Here is a 16,898-nt window from a genome sequence, read left to right as displayed (position 1 = left end):
GAGCACCGGGACCTTGCAGGATCTTAATCCATGATGGCGTAGTGTGTTACTAATGATTTTCTTTGATAGTGTGGTCCCAGCCCTCATGAGGTCATTGACCAGGTCCAGCTGTGAAGTTCTGGGCTGATCCCCTCACCTTTCTTATGGTCATTGATGCCCCGTGAGGTGAGAACATGCATGGACCCCCCGACCGATGGAGATTGACCGTCATCTTGAACTTCTTCCATTTTCTAATAACTGTGCCAACAGTCTTGCCTTCTCACCAAGCTGCTTACCTATTGTCCTGTAGTCCATCCCAGCCTTGTGCAGGTCTACAATTTTGTAGACCTGTCCTTACTCAGCTCTCTGGTCTTGGCCATTGTGGAGAGGTTGGAGGTTGTTTGATTGAGTGTGTGGACAGTCTATTATACAGGTAACAAGTTCAAAGTGGTGCAGATAATACAGGTAATGAGTGGAGAACAGGGGGACTTTTTAAAGAAGAACGAATAGGTCTGTGAGAGCCGCAATAATTACTGTTTGGTAGGTGATCAAATAATTATATCATGCAATTGAATGCAAAATATTTTTTTGTTTTAGATTCCGTGACTCACAGTTGAGGAGTACCTATGATAAAAGTGACAGACCTCTACATGCTTTGCAAGTGGAGAAAGCTGAAAAATCAACAGTGTATCAAATACTTGTTTTCCCCACTGTATGTTTTAAGCTGTATCAACTTTTATCGTGTTGTTTTTTCAGGCCTTCACAGAACGAACACAGTTCCTTCATGGGCTGGGGCAAGCAATGTCCTGGATACAGCAACAGGAAAGAAAGGCACAAATAGATGACCACATATCGCTTTTCCCTGAAGATCTAGCCAAACAGGCTGCTGCATGCCGCAGCATCCAGAGTAGCCTGCAAGCTTACCAGAGGGAGCTCGCATTGCTCTGGGTACAAGGGCGAGATCTTGAAAAAGATGCATCAGATAAGGAGAGAACAGAAACTCTGTCAAAACTTGAGGAGCTTCAGGCAGCCTTTGAAAGCGCTCTGCAGAAAACCACCCAGCGTGGAACTGATTTGGAGAAAGCCTTAACATGCCGAAAGTATTTTCAAGTTGACCTGAACAAGACTTGTCACTGGTTGAGGCAAGCAGATGCCATCACCTTCCCTGAAATCAATCTAAGCAACATTGATGACATCCAAGAGCTGCAGGCTCAACTGTCTGTCTTTCAGAATATACTTGAACAAGCTTCAGAGAATGAAAACCTTCTTCTTATTGTCCAAAGAATAGGCCAAGAGATACTCCCCACTCTGAATGAGATTGACCATTGCTACCTAGATGAGAGGCTCAATGCCCTGCCTCAACAGTATAATAGCATCCTTGCTCTTGCCAAAGAGAAAAAAGATAGACTTCAACAGATAATTCTGGAGAGAAAAGAGTTCAGCACTTTCTTTGATATTTCTCAAAGTGCACTGGAGAAACTTCAAAAACAGTTTGACAATCTGGAGAAACAGACTATCAGTGTAAGTGAAGAGGAAGTTTTTCATCTATTGAATGAATACAGAAATATAAATGAGAGTTTATTGCATGTCAGTTCTGCTGTTAAACAACTTAACTGCAAAAAGGAGTGGTTGGTCTCTATGGGTCAGACACGCAGAGCTGAGGAGACTCAGCAGCTGGTCAGTCTTTATAACAAGTTGAAAAGGAGAACTAATCAGAAAATTAAATGCCTGGATGATGCTTTAAAAGCTGTAGAAGAACATAAAAAAGTGATGAGCATGATAGACCAGGAATTAAAGTCAGTGAAGGAGAATCTGATCAGTCTTAAGGCAAACAAACAAATATTTGGGACCGATAAAATTGCAAGTCTTTATTTGATGCTTGAACATCTGGACCGTGTAACCTCACAGGCCAATGAATGTACTCATCAAGTTACCAGCCTTAGTATGAACTTTGACCCTGCTGCCTTTCATGAGTGTACATCTCAGCTTGAATCACTGCAGTCTTTGCGTTTGGATGTAGAATCTTGTGTTGAGCAAAGTGAAGAGGACAAAAGCAAATGTGAAAATTTCTCCCATGAAATTGAGGACATTCTGAGATGGTTGAAGACCATCAAGGATACGTTGGACAAGTCCTTGATCATATCAGAAGCCACTGTAGAGCGGGTACATAAGGAAGTGTGGAAACTGAAAATGATGGGAGAGAAAGTGAAAAGAAGATTGCGAATGGCAGATGCCCTGTGCAGTAAAGAAATTGAAAGGATTTCTAGTAGAAATGAAACTCTTCCAGTCTACGTGGAGGAAAACAGACGGGGGCTCTTAAAGCTAGGAGAGGAAGTTCAGCAGGAAATGAGAAAAAAACAGGTATGTTTGAAGTTGTTAAGATATGCATTGGCTTAATAATCTAAATGATGACAATCTGGAATATTTGGTTTAAAATGAAATGCATATTTCTGGATTGAACCAAATAATTGTTACTCATCTGCTCTTTTTCATACCATTATTATTAATATGCTCCGGTGAACTGAACCATTTAAACAATGTGAAATGTATGGCACTCTCTTAAGTGGCCATAAATGCATGCCAATTTTCAACATTCAAAATATTAAAAAACTGTATCCTAAAGATTCCATTAAATTAAAATGAATTCAAGTATAAGAAAGGAATATTATTTTCTGCTTTCACCCCGAGAAGATTTTGCTTATTGATATCCCCCGCTGGGATATTTTTGGTTTGAGGTTTGAAGTCTTGATTCTACTAATAGAATTCTTCTATTTGAAAATGTAATTAACAGAATTATATGCAGTTATAGTTTCCAAGGTTTAATACTTTGATGATTCAGGATTACAATCATATTCATTTATTTTGAAAACAGAAGATAAAAACTCAAGTTAATTTAATTAACTCCTGCTCATTCTAGCTGGCTATGGATCAAGCACTGCTCCTGGTCCAAAGGCACCACTTATCCCTGCAGTCCATGCAAAAAGGCCTGGAATATGGTGCAGCTTTTCCCCAGAGAGCCAGCCTGGGCGTGGAGCTTGAGAACCAGACAGATTGTATACTAGATCTGGAGGAAATTTCAGACCAGGAAAAGATCTTCACAGCTGGCCTACAGGAGCTCGGGAGCAAGGAGCCTTTACTGGCAAATATTCTGGACACTGGTGTGATGAGCAATCTCAGAGAAAAACTTGAAGAAATGCAGCTGAGAAGCAGTGAAATTAAACAGCAACTAGGGAAGTACAAAGAAGTGCAAGAGAGGTGTGTGTTAGTACTTCAAGATGTCCTTTATACTGTAATATATTAATAACAGTTTATTTCAATCACATGTTAAAACATATAATCTTAATCTGAATCAGTATATTCTGTTTTTTTTTCAGTTGTGCTCATCTATGGGCTTCAATCCTGAATGAGAGAGAGAAGATGGTTGAACAGATGAATGATGTAGAGAGCAAGATGTCCATGTTCTTCACAGCTAAAGCTGTCAGCATCCAGCAGGCGGAGGAGAAGTGTCAGATTTATAAGGTGGGAAGCTGTCTCATGATGATGACAAAGATACTGCACGGATGTTTTTCTTTGATGTAGAAGAATGCATTTGCTAGATGCGCTGCTATCGTTTTCATTCATTGCCATGGTTACCGTAACAGTGAATCATAACTCTTGTTTAATTTTCTCTAATTTGTCAACTGCTGTTTTTTGTGGTAAGAGCATAGAGTTGTTTGTTGTTTAATAGTAGGACTGTTTTTTCTTCTCTGGCAATAAAATGGCATAAGTTGATATTAATAGATTTATATATCTTCTTCCTTTGGCTACAGTCTCTTGTGGGTCAGATTGACCTGCAGAAGGTTGCTCTACATGCACTGAGAAAGAAGGTAGCAGAAATAGACCAGGTCATCTCTGAGTCCAGCAGAGATGTCACTAGCCATGCTCTCTCATCACTATGGCAACGATGGACCAGGCTCCGCAGTGTAGCCAGAGCCCAGGAGAGGGCACTGGAGGACACCCTCAGGGAGTGGAGAAATTTCACAGAAAAGGTGATATTCTGTCACTTAGTGACAATGTATTTGCAAACGTATGTACAGAAGAAACTAATGGACTTGTAGTCATTTTGCCAAAGCTGTTAATTCACTGACACTTGCAATAGTATACACCCATTTTTTTTGAATTGCTATTGCTGCTGTGCACTAATTGAATGGTGTACATGATGTAACACCAGACATGGGACCAGTATTTTCCCTTTGTAAGAATATTGTGTCATGCAATTCAACCTATTCCAAGTGTGAACACTGTAGGCGCTCCAGAATTCCCGTAAAGCAATGCCCCAAAAAGGGAAATGAGGTCACAGTGAATGAACGTTTACTTCCTCATATGTGTCAAATTCCTGTTGTCCACGGATTTCTATGGCTCCTTTGTTCAAATGGATATGATCTCATTCTTGGAACATGACTATCTTAGCTGGTGTTTCGAGGTGTAATCTAGCAGATGCTCAGCTGAACTATGACTGTGTTTTACCTTCCATTGTGGTAGAACAATCATTACTGTGTTGATCGGAAACAAAGAGTCCTTACATAAAACTCGTTCTGCTCAGGGATACATTCATTCATTATCATAATTATGCTTAACATCATAATGAATTCAGCAATGATATATTCAGCTCCATACACATCTACAGTATGTAAAAATTAAACATGTGGATTTGTTGCCTTTCAACACTTTGTTGCCTTTATGCACTTCTCAGATGGAGAAAGTACATTCTGTGTCCAAAGACCTCCACAGTCGCATCCCGGACAGCACAGTCGAGAAGGCAGCCACCAGAGCGGCACTCCAGAGCCTCCTGGAGTACCATGACTCTTTCAGCCTGGAGTTAGAGAGGGAGCAATCCATCCTGGCACTACTGGGACAGTACAGCCACAACCTCAGAGGAGAGGAGGTGGCAGAAGGGATAGAGAATGGACACCAGGAAATACCCTGTCTCAATGAGATAAAAAAAATGCAAGAACAATATGAAAAGTGAGTATCTCAAGGTTTGCCTCCCGCCAACTAAATGTTGATTAAACCTGTTTTGTTGCTATGATGTAAAAACGATAGTAACAGCTTTATCAACATAACTGTCTTAGAAATCCCTGCATGGGTGAAAGATAAGATTAGATCTCCAATTTATCTTGGACTGCGAAACTTTATCAGTTTCCTTCATTGCAACTCTTGAAAGCAATTAGTTTCAAATTGGCGGCTGGGGCTCAGTTGTTAGAGTGGGCGTCTCACCAATTGTAATGTTCGCGGTTTGATTCTTGGCTCTTCCTGCTTGCATGCCGAAGTTTCCCTTCCACAAGACTCTGAAATCCCCACTGTCCCCAATAGTCCTGCTAGTAGCTTGCTTGGCAACTCTTGCACTATCAGTGAGTGGTGAATTGGTGAATGTAATCCCGTGTAAAGTGCTTCGAAGCTGCAAGTTGATGAAAGTACTATGTAAGTTAGGACCATGTAGTCAATACTCCTGGTACTTTATAAATTAAGACAAAATTCTTTGGTAAGATAAGACTAGACGATTTCAGGAATGACATATACAGGTATAAGGTAGTTTGGGAAGGATTTTGAATGGATAAAACTAATGAAAACTAATGAATTCACCATGGTCTGGATGACTGAGAACTCTCACAGATGGATAAAACTAATGTTAGCATAATTTCCCTTCTTTTCTAGCCTTGCATTGCAAGTGCGGGCCAGTAGGGGGCAGGTGCAGCAGGAGCTGAGAGAGAGAGAAGAGGTCGAGAAAGAGCTTGGCTTGGTCAAAGGCTGGATTCAAGATACTCGTGGCTTATTGTTGAGTCCCACCGCAGATCTGGATTCATTATTGAAAGAGTTAGAGGTACAGTAAGCTCCTAAATTTGCAGATGCACACAGACATTTTTATTATCATACTTACAACTATTAAAATAAGTGCATTACCCTGCCATCACCATGGATGGTAAAATATTTGCAATCTGCCATGTCATGACGTTTACATTGCAGACTGCACATGGGGAAGTTATCAGCAGGCGCCAGAGTGTGGAACGCATGACAGAACTGCAGCAGTCTAAGTACCAGGACCTCCAAGCCAGCCTACCCTCTGAGCTTAGCATGCAGCTAGCTGAGGTGGTTTTGGCTCTTGGTTCCGCTGAGGACCAGGTATTGTCATCTGTTGAGAGTTATGAAGCGAACAATAATTAACTGATTATTAACTGATTAGGGCGGTGACATGGGTTTTTTTGTGTTTGTTATCAGGCTTTGTGGATGAATGCTCAGATTTGATATTCACTCCTTTGAAAATTGTTTTGTTGTAATTTATTAAATATAAAATATAATATTAAATATAGTATTATGAATATAAACCATTTTTATGAACTCCACCCCCCCCTCGTGGGACCAATTCAGGACTATCTTATCTTTCCAAATAAAGACAATTTTTCTCTTTGTTTTAGGTTCAAGCAAGGGAAAGGGAAGTGCAACAGACCAGGGACGTGAAGGAAGACTTCAGTTCCAGACTGCAGGACATTAAGGCGAAGCTGAAGACCATTGGGCTAAAATTGGAAAACAAGGGTGCCGACCTGGAGGAGGCCAAAGAACAGACCACAGTAATGAACTAGACAGATGGACTAATTAACTAGCAATTAACCCCTGTGATACTGGCTATTCATTTTGCAGATGTTGAATTTAATGAGTTTAAAGAGTTGGAAAGGCAAGAATTCTCCTATTATTGCTGACCTTCTTCTGTGCAGCATTTTCCAACTGATATTTAAAACCCCTTGCCACCTGTTCCATGACGTGTTGCTGCTCTACCTGTTTTGCTGTTTTAATAATTTAGCAAATTTTTGCCCTTACTTCCAATGTCCTTGCTCTTAGTTCTATCAGTACCTCATTCAACTCTCTTTCTTGCCACACCTCCCCAGGCTCTTTCTGAAGAGTGTGAAAGCTACAGTCACTCTCTGGCAGAGTTGGGAATAGCAGTGCAGGAGTTTGGTGAACAGAACCCACTTCTCTGTAAGCAGCTGGGGGATGCTGTGGCAAAGCTTACTAAAGTACAGCACCATACCACTCAGCAGATCCAGGACAGGATTATCAAACTGAAGAAGGTGAGCTTTCAATTTCTCTCTCTCTCTTTATAACTCTTCATAAATCAAAACATAGAACAGTTGCAATCTACTTCGATTAACGGCAAAACTTTGAGTTACACTTAAATATCTAAACTGGCAGTGTGGCTAAAGGGGGTAAGAGTAGTTGTCATGGGAACCGAACATTCCTGGTTTGATTCCCGTGCTCCCCCTTGCCTGTTGAAGTGTTGTTGAGCAAGACACTGAACCCCTAACTGCTCACCTGGCACTGCTCAGTCGCTGCTTTCTGCTCATGGTTCATCCATAATGGGTTAAATGCAGTGGTCAAAATTCACTGATGATGTGCGTTTTTCTTTTTCTCAAAAAATTGCAATCATTGTTTTGATATTCTCATCTGAGCAGGTGGAGAAACAGCAAGAAGAATACCGAGGTATGAAGGGATTTATTTTGGGCTGGACTGAGAGGGCAGAAGCTCTGGTCACTGCCAATATCATCTGGAGTTCTGCCTCTCAGCTACAAGAGCAAGTGCGGGCATACCAGGTGAGTTTTTAATATGTTGCGAAGGCAGAATGACTTTCAAACACATGATGACTGTTCTTTTCTAATGTAATGATGTGGTTTGGTTAAATTAAGTCTTTTTTACAGCAGTCCGAATCAATCCAATTAACCTAATAAATGTGAGGACAACTCACAAAGTTGAAGCTAATTAGAATCCCATCCTTGTTTGGCTTTCACTGAAATGTAACATACTGTACAGTATGTTGGCCAGCCTTAATTAGTATAATTGCACATCACAAAAGGTTCTTCTCGATGACTTGTAATTAATGCTCCTTTGGTGACAGGCTTTGCTGCGGGAGTGTCGAGGTCTCCATGGAGACTTGGAGGCCATGGGGGAGAGGGAGGCACAGTTGGGGGAGGTTTTGCAGACAGAGAGGTGGAGCCAGCAGGTAAAACACCTCAGCAGACGCACAGAGGAGCTGCAGCAATTGGCTAAGTCTCGCCTTCAGAATCTGCAGGATGCAGCAAAGGTTGGTTCACTCAAGTGTATAAGTTTGAAAAACAATCTGTATTGAACAATCATATCTACACATGGACCGAGTTTGACAGTTTACCCCGTATATATCTATCTGTAGATCAATAGATATAAGTATATGCATGTATGTATGCGGGTATGTATCCAGGTATGAGTGTATATGTGTATGTTTGTATGTAAATATAATAGAATTTAATTTCAAAATCTTGCATAGTGCAAGGGTTTAGATCACAAACGGAAAATATAGCATTCTTTTAAGTATGAAATGCTATCTGCATGAGGGATGCAAAGACAAACTGGTGCAGTGAAATATATTAAGTAATTTCAATAATTATACCGGTAAAGGAAGATAACTAAATGAATAAATAAATAACCAAATTTTTCAATCTCATAAGAATTTGAGATCTGAGATTTGTAATCATAAAATCATCCAATTTAAGATTTACAGAGAATATATTTTCTTAAATCCAAATATACTGGTAAAAAGAGGTATGTGTTACATTTTCATATCAGCGCTACAAACCAACAGTGCCTCCCAAAGATTATCAGATTTACTACATCACATTCTGTGAACCAAATGTGAGCATGTTGCAACTATGGAAATCGCACTGCCATGCAGCTGTTTCCCAGATGGCCATGTGTTGCTGATTGTTGCTAACAACATTCTCTGTATGAATCGACTCCTCCTGGGTTTCTCTTTTCAGTGTCTGCAGACAATTCACCAATAATATATTCAAATCAACAGGAAATATGTCTTCGTTATGCAAGTACACAACTAAGATAAAAAAACAAATGTTTGTGTGTGTTTGTGTGCGTGCGTGTGCGTTAGTGTGTGTGTGTGTGTGTGTGTGTGTGTGTGTGTGTGTGTGTGTGTGTGTGTGTGTGTGTGTGTGTGTGTGTGTGTGTGTGTGTGTGTGTGTGTGTGTGTGTGTGTGAGAAAGAGAGCGAAAGAGATCCTCAGGCAAGCGGTAGTAATGGTTATGGCTTTATGTGTGCTCGTATGCACTGATTTTTACCATTAATGTATTTCTATAGACTTTTACATTTTGTGTGCAACTACATACCATACAGTATATAGATGTACATTTTGAATGATATCTTACTCTACTTTTGCTGTTTAGTTTCCACCGTCTTACTTATTTTGAGAAATTAGTTACAAATGCTTTTGTGTGATATGATATATTGTTGATCTCTGTCTTCCAGGACATGTTGCGTCTGGAGACTGAGGTAAAGAGCCTCCATGCTGCTGTAGATCAAATACAAGTTACACTGGCCTCCCCAGATCTCAACAGGCTCAGTCTAAGAGAGCAGCTCGCACAGAGACAGGTATACAAACACTAACAGCGTCTGTAATGATATAAGGCTTGGTTTTGTACACATAATATCTCCCCGACAGTTGTTCGGTTGGTGCGATCTTTCAAAATGTGCTTTTCTGATTCCTTAAGCGTCTTTTGGTGGAAATGGAGGGTTTTAAGCAGCAGGTAGCTGCAGTACAGCAGTGTCAGAGCGCCCTCCGACTACCAGAGGAGGTAGTGGCGCATCTACCCATCTGTCGCACAGCTCAGACCTTGCAGCAAGAAACCAGCCAACTGCAACACTCAACAATCCAGCAGTGCAATATCTTGCAGGTAGAGGGCAGTCTTCATATTGCTTGCAACGTTCCTTAGCTGTTTCAAATGAATTCAGTTTCAAAGTATTTAATAGAGTGCCTTGGCATGATATAATGCTGTTAATGTATTATATTGATGGTCAGTAGGAAGTCTATAACTTTATTTTCATTAATCTTGTCTTGTAAAGTGCTTGTTTTATTTTCCAACTTATAGAAGTGCAACTGAAGATCACTTTACATTGTAGAGACAAGCTACTCTCATTTGGAAAAGTGTTAGCAAAACACAATATAGTTTTGCTTTTTCACTGGCAGGAGTGGACACTATATTTTGCTTAGGGTTACCAGTATGCTTTCTCATAGATGCTTGAGTTTCTTTTGCCCCCGTTGGACTGGTATTATCTCCAATCCTTTATTTCAGGGCTGATTTACTTTAAAGCTCATTAGTATCTGGAGAAAGAAACAAGGGCCCCTTCAACACTACCAAGAGGACAACCCTAAGATATCTATGATATTTCAAACCAAATAGGAAACATTAAAATAAATTACACAATGGATATTTCATTGTGCCCCTGTTGTCCATTTATATCAGTCACCAATTTATTTTTGACCTTCAGCACCATACCGCAAATATATTGGAAAACAGAAGTTGAGTTTACCATTCCTCATTGTTATGATCTTGAAATGTAATGATAAATCTACACCTCTTTCAACTGGCCACAATGGTAACAGAACACATTTATACATTAGTGTATCACTCTTGTCACTCATAAGAAAATGAGTGACTGTTCATCCCATTTTATTCAATGCTATAAAAGAGCTCAGGCACATTTGATGACTCATGTTTCACTTAAAGAAATCAATTTTATCTTAGTATAGAAATTTAAGAGGGGAACATAACTTATGTTAATGTTTCATGCATTTTGCCTCATTCAGGAAGCTGTGGTGCAGTATGAGCAGTATGAACAGGAGGTGAAGAACCTCCAGAGATTAATAGAAGAAGCTCACCGAATTATTCAGGACCGGCCGGTCTCCACGAGCAACATACAGGAACTACAAGCTCAGATACACCACCACGAGGTGAGAGACAAGACACACTCTCTGTCCTCAGTCTTATATATTATAAGCTTGATTGACTGATGTTGCTATTGGGAGAAACTTTATTTGGTGTATCATGTGTTTTATCTTCATTAATTACATTCATTACAAAGACCAATCCAATAATAAACCCCAGAAAGATGTTTTTTTCATTTCAGGAAATGAAATTTCCTGCATTTTGATAGAGACATTCCCAGTGACTCTATTTTTGTTATATACAGTATATACACAAGCAGGTATAAGTATAGTTAATAAATATCACATCCTCTTCATGTCATAATCAAGAATATCATTATACTGCTCACTTTGAGCTGGTCCCTGAGATTTGCCTACATTTAAGGCATTGGGTCAAGTTATATACAGTGTTTTAGCCTCCTAAGCAATTTTGAAAACTTTTTCTTTAAGTAGACCAGGCTTGGCGTGATGTAGGATTGCATTGTTGAAAAAGGCTTTTCCCAACTGGTCGCAATAATACTGAAAAATATCAAAATAAATTGCACACAGTAGTGTGAGTATTTACGTCTGTGGAAACTATAGCGTGAAGTCTGAACGGTCAAATATAGTCGAAGAACAGAATTATACCCATGGATATAAAGTCCACCTTTGGGATACAAGATTTCATGACTATACCTTGGCTTCGTTAAAGCAAAAAAATTACTTTTTGGCAATGGTTATCTGCAACATCACTAGATATGGAGACAGGAGCCCTGTCTGTGTCCATGGCTGTTTTTTCAATAATTTTGTCAGATCAGTGTCTTCATCTACAAACAGCAGAGACAAACACCGTTTTATGTCTGTATTGTGACCACAACAGGATGTGGCAACAGGAAATGGATCATATATGTTAAAGTAATGCACTGGGTTCACATTTAGATGACATATCGATATACTGAGCATGCCATTCTGCAAAGCTGATAGACAACAATTCATTCCCACTGTTTTTTCAATGCAGTCTTGCTGCATTTTGTGTTGTAACAAGTCCGACTGAATACATTCCTCCTTTATCTGATGGCATAAATAAATATGGACTCCTGTTTGATGTAGTGTAGCTAGTTCGACTTATCTGCTGCATCAAAGGCTCGCTTTTTTTCTTTTTTAAGGTTTTTAACTCAGCCGAGTCAGTGCATGACTGATCTGCCAAGCTGAGAGTGAACTGGAATAAGTGACAGCACAGCAAAGATTTACTGAGAGGCAGAGCAGATCAATCCACAGTCATCCTAATTTGTAATATTCCCACTTCTGTGTGCATGCCTTTTACTTTCAATAGCTCTCAGGGAACCCATCTAGTTGTTGATGCATCTTTGTGACTGAAATCTGCCAAACACCACTATTTGTTCCTGTCTGAGCCTGGTCTGTAAGCTCAGCAGATAGCTGCTACTTCACTGGCCTAGTTAGTCACATGACCTGATTATCAGTGCATTGACCATCTGCAGGGCTGAGGGTGGTGGAGGAGGAGAAGAAGGAGGAGCTGGCCAAGGCTTCCTGCTCATGCCATAGCTGTAATTTGACACCACCTCTGTCATTCTTCTTCTCAAAACAATCCCTCCTCTTCTTTTGTTGGAAGGAGTCAGCCTAGAGGATTGGTGGAGGAAGGGAATGGTGGTCACAGAATGGGGACGCAGGCAGTGAGATCACTTCCTGTTTTTCCTTTGCGATTTGTGTATGTGTGAAAGAGGGAGGGTCTGAGGGATTTTGAACTATTTCTGCCAGGGTTTCTCTCTCTCTCAACCAAACATCCTGTCTGTTGGTTTCACCACTGCTGGTCTGAGTCACCCGCCTCTTTGCTACTCTGATTGGCTCTGAGATATAGAAGGGAGAGAGAGAGAGGCAGAGAGAGAAAAAAAAGAGTGAGACAGAGCTATTCTTTTTCTACGCTTACACACTGTGGAGCTAAAAGCGAGGGACCAGGGATCAGAGTGAAGAGAATGCGTCCGCTCCACTTATTCCTCACATACCGGCACAACATTCAATGCTGAACCGACGCAACCACCCCTTTTTGTCAGGAATCTATTTCACCAGGAACTATTGATCTTTTATCGTGGACTGAACCACACACTCCTGACCCCGGGGGTCGTGGTATTCTCTCTTTGGGTGGGATGTTTTGACAGGAGTTGGCCCAGAAGATCCGTGGCTACCAGGACCAGATCACCTCACTCCACTCCAAGTGTAAGATGCTGACAGTAAAGGCCAAACACGCTACCATGCTGCTAACAGTCAGTGAGGTTGAGGGCCTTTCAGACGGCATGGAGGAGCTGAGTGATGAGGAGCTGCCAAGTACTGGAACTGCCACCATTGCAGCCACCAAGCAGCTTCCAGCACACCCCTCTGTTGTCATGGTGAGTGGCTAAGCATTTTTTAGGGTACTCACGATCACATAGACTCGATCATGCAGATACCATATGGTTCCGTGTCGTCTCGGCTCCTATTTTGTATATGATTCCAAGGTTTATTTTTCAAATACCAGACCACTAGTTGTGAAAGAGGAATATTGAGGCCCTCTCAAATTTTATCTTAGATGAAAGGCAGTGAATCTAATTTGCAAAAAGTCCCCATAATTTCGAACTTCTTTGACAGTGATTGCAGGTTCCTGCGTCATTCTAGTCTATGGTCTCTGAAAAATGGAGAGCCAATGTCTCTTTGCTTATCCTTAATTCAGTATGTGATGTTTGTCTTGCACAAATATGACTTACACCTTGGCTGCAGCTCTCTTGACTTCTTTGCATCATGCATTGTATTGCTGACGTTGTCATTTGCTCTCGTCAGTTATTATTTGAATGGACACTTGTACAGGCTTAACTTACTGTCTTCCCCTAAATTTTATCTACTTGCAAATACAAATCATACTACCATCTGTGTCTTGATCCTTTTTCCGTTGAGTTTGCATATTAGAAAGTGCCTATTGGCTTTTTCTTTCTTTAGATGCCTTTGCTTTATCACTCTGTTACTGCTGCTTGTGGTTTCTTTTACCTCAGCCTGCCAGGAAACAGGATATCATTACATGTTCTGTGTTAGAGGAGAATAAAAGGTTTTCTGTATGACAAAAATAGTTATAATAGCATGGCAACAATTTAGTAATACTTCTGGAGTTGCACTCATTTTTGAGAAAATCTCATTTCTTAGAAGTAAATTTCCTACATTAACTGGTGTTTTATGTCCTGTATTGCATTGCATTGCATCATAAAGCTTGGGAAAAGTCCTCTGAAAATAACAGTGTCCTTGGCCAAGTTCTGCAATAACTCCCCAAAAGCAGTCAAATAGCTCAAGGTTCACATTTCAGTCTGTCGCTCTACTGAAGCATGCAGGCACACAGACAACTGCTGCCACTTCATGAACAGCTGATCCTGCTGTGGTCTACTTTCGAGCTGTGTTCTACTGAAGGCATGGGTCTGGCATGAATTGTTTGGGGATTTCCAATTAGAATTATGCTCGGTATTGTCCATAGTTATTCTTTCACCCCGCACATAGCTGCCATGGAAGTTTTAGTTTCATTAATGCATGGGACTGTTTTATTACTCATTGCTAAAGCAGATTACTGAGAGAATATCTATATGATATGACTATATATAGTGTGTGTGACTTTCTGCGTGTCTTTGTATGTGTGTGGCAAACATCCTGCCAGTTGCCATTCCTTTCCCCTGATGTATCCTGTACATTTCCTTGTGGCTCAGTCATTGAGGCTAGTATTCCCCTAGCTTCGATTGATGCTACAGCAAATTATGCATCTGTATTGCTGTGCTTTAGGACGAGAGTGTTTTTTGATGGTAATATTAGTAATACATTCTAATAGATGCCCTGTTTGATTACCAATTATTCAATAATATGCTTGCTGCAATCTACCTAATCTGCACACCTCCCCTTTTAAATTTATGCTTTCTCATCTTCTGTTTCTCCCTTACCTTTCTGTCTCTTATCTTACTCTTGGCATTTTCTGTTTGTCCCATCCTCTTTTCCTCCACCTGCTTCTTTGATATATGGTGTGTATGTGTGGTCAGATGACAGCAGGCCGCTGCCACACACTCCTCTCTCCTGTGACGGAGGAGTCAGGGGAGGAGGGCACCAACAGCGAGGTCTCCTCTCCCCCTGCCTGCCGCTCACCCTCCCCAGGGGCTAATGCTGACACTTCTCAGGTATTGCAAACCCTACCCTGCAACTCCCTAAACCTTGCTTGCTAAGCCATTCATATCACCACCATCCATTTTATTACTTTATACAATTTGGACCTCAAAAAATTCAGGAAATCAATCACCATCCGTTTTATTAAGTCCCACAAATATTACCCCAAACATTTATTTAACAAATGGGACAAATGGATATTCTGTTTTCAGAATGTGTTTCAAATGTGAACTTCCTGTTGGACTTGGATCTGGACCTGTTTTAAATATTTAAATAATCAGTTGCTTAATCCGTGGAACCCCTGGTATGCCTTTTTATTTATGTGATTCTCATCACCAAGATGATGCCATCCTTCCAAAATCAACACAATGGATGCTTGAATCAAATGTCCTGCTTTCCCTGCTTACCCACATATATTTCAGCTATTTTTCTTTGCTCAAACAGATTACATTTTCACTTCCTTTCTACTGCTTAGCACACTGTGAAATCCTTAGCCAACCTAGTAGAAATTATGAACAAAATAAGTGCCTGTGGTTTAGGGTAGCTGCTACTCTATCTGGTATTGAGTTAAAGCATTGATTTCTGTCTTGTTTATTTCAGCGAAGCTTGTCATACTAACTGTTGCAGAAGAGCTAAAATCTGTAAGAATGTGGTGCAGCTGGAGTTTGAGATGAATTGCATGGTGAGAGTCTCATAGGGGTAAAACCAGATGTGGCTGAGGTGAAGATATTCCACAAACTAAAACTGTTCTTTTTTATAGATGAGACATCGTCACTAATTTTGACCGAGAATTTCAAGCAATGTGGAAAGATAGTATGAGTGTTGGAGGAGGTATCAGTTTTTACTCACTTGTGAGTTGCTTTAAAATGTTGCATTTATGTTCAGCTGATGAACAGATGGAACAGATGTGTGGTATTTTTATTGAAGACTAGAGTTTGAAGCTATAAGTTAAACTGCATTCTTCCTTAAATAGACTTTGCAGGACACTGTTGATGCAGAGTACATGGCAGTTGTTAGAATGGATCCCCAAACATGGCAGATTTGATGAATTGAAAAAATAATCTTTTGTTCAACGCAAACAATGTGGCATTAGAAAAATGAATGGCTCACACCTGCAATCAGTACAGGTGTTTATGCTGCCAGTATAAACATGCAAGAATTTTATACAGAAATTAAACTGACTCACTGTACTGTTGTGCCACAGGGCCGCAGCACCCTCAGTCGGGCACCCCCGCAGGAACTGTATGACCCTTCTATGGAGACCAGCACTGCCAACCTGGATGACTTACAGAGATCCTGGGAAACGCTAAAGAATGTTGTAAGATGCATTTTTAGATGAAAATTAAGAAAGTGCTTAATATTTATTGCAAACAATCCCGTTCAAAAGAATATTTTCTGAGAAAACGACAAAACTGAGTTTGGAGTCTGGAGTCTTTGTTGCTCATCTAAAGTGACCTTTGTCCAAAACAGATTTAGGAATTCAGCATAATCAGTTTAGAAGATATGAACTACACTCAACTTCTTCTACATAAATGATGTCTCAATTCCTCCTCCACTGTAGATAAGTGAGAAGCAGAAGAGCTTGTATGAAGCACTAGAGCGCCAACAACATTATCAAGAGTCCCTTCAGTCAATTTCCACCAAGATGGAGTCCATAGAGGCAGCACTCAATGAAGGCCTGGAGCCCAACAAGAGCCCAGAGAGCCAGATGGCATCACACCAGGTAAGAATCAAACAGGCCAGTTATCAGGTGTTGCCTATGGATAATTGCTTTAAAGAATAGTAGTGTAGTTTGTGAAGTGTGTAATAGATGGGAGACAAACAGGAGATTTCAATATAGGAGAAACTTGTGCTGGAAATAATTCAGGATTTTAAAATTGCACTGGCCTGTTCACTATTTACCGGTAGAACCACTCCCACCACAATTACATCTAATTCTGATGCACTTTTTTTAGCACTGTCAGGTAATTTAGTGAAAACTGTGCTC

The 16,898-nt window shown here is 40.5% G+C and overlaps 1 protein-coding gene across 1 annotated transcript in view; it reads left to right on the top strand.

Moving 5' to 3' along the window:
• Positions 1 to 16,898, top strand: part of syne1a (spectrin repeat containing, nuclear envelope 1a) — a 117,327-nt gene that overhangs the window by 68,332 nt on the left and 32,097 nt on the right. The window contains exons 79-96 of the mRNA XM_086166654.1: positions 736 to 2,340; positions 2,897 to 3,234; positions 3,354 to 3,498; positions 3,789 to 4,007; positions 4,712 to 4,983; positions 5,674 to 5,839; positions 5,983 to 6,138; positions 6,432 to 6,584; positions 6,900 to 7,082; positions 7,464 to 7,601; positions 7,904 to 8,089; positions 9,298 to 9,420; positions 9,540 to 9,722; positions 10,637 to 10,780; positions 12,907 to 13,134; positions 14,791 to 14,925; positions 16,116 to 16,229; positions 16,473 to 16,634. Of these exons, the coding sequence (XP_086022780.1) occupies positions 736 to 2,340; positions 2,897 to 3,234; positions 3,354 to 3,498; positions 3,789 to 4,007; positions 4,712 to 4,983; positions 5,674 to 5,839; positions 5,983 to 6,138; positions 6,432 to 6,584; positions 6,900 to 7,082; positions 7,464 to 7,601; positions 7,904 to 8,089; positions 9,298 to 9,420; positions 9,540 to 9,722; positions 10,637 to 10,780; positions 12,907 to 13,134; positions 14,791 to 14,925; positions 16,116 to 16,229; positions 16,473 to 16,634 (4,650 nt within the window). The remainder of the gene's footprint in view (positions 1 to 735; positions 2,341 to 2,896; positions 3,235 to 3,353; positions 3,499 to 3,788; positions 4,008 to 4,711; positions 4,984 to 5,673; positions 5,840 to 5,982; positions 6,139 to 6,431; positions 6,585 to 6,899; positions 7,083 to 7,463; positions 7,602 to 7,903; positions 8,090 to 9,297; positions 9,421 to 9,539; positions 9,723 to 10,636; positions 10,781 to 12,906; positions 13,135 to 14,790; positions 14,926 to 16,115; positions 16,230 to 16,472; positions 16,635 to 16,898) is intronic.

This window comes from Fistularia commersonii, chromosome 20 (assembly GCF_037954325.1).
Source record: "Fistularia commersonii isolate RoL2024-O1a breed Wild chromosome 20, RoL_Fcom_v1.0, whole genome shotgun sequence".
Taxonomy (NCBI): Eukaryota; Metazoa; Chordata; class Actinopteri; order Syngnathiformes; family Fistulariidae; genus Fistularia; species Fistularia commersonii.
This window is presented reverse-complemented; position numbering and strand designations above follow the sequence as displayed.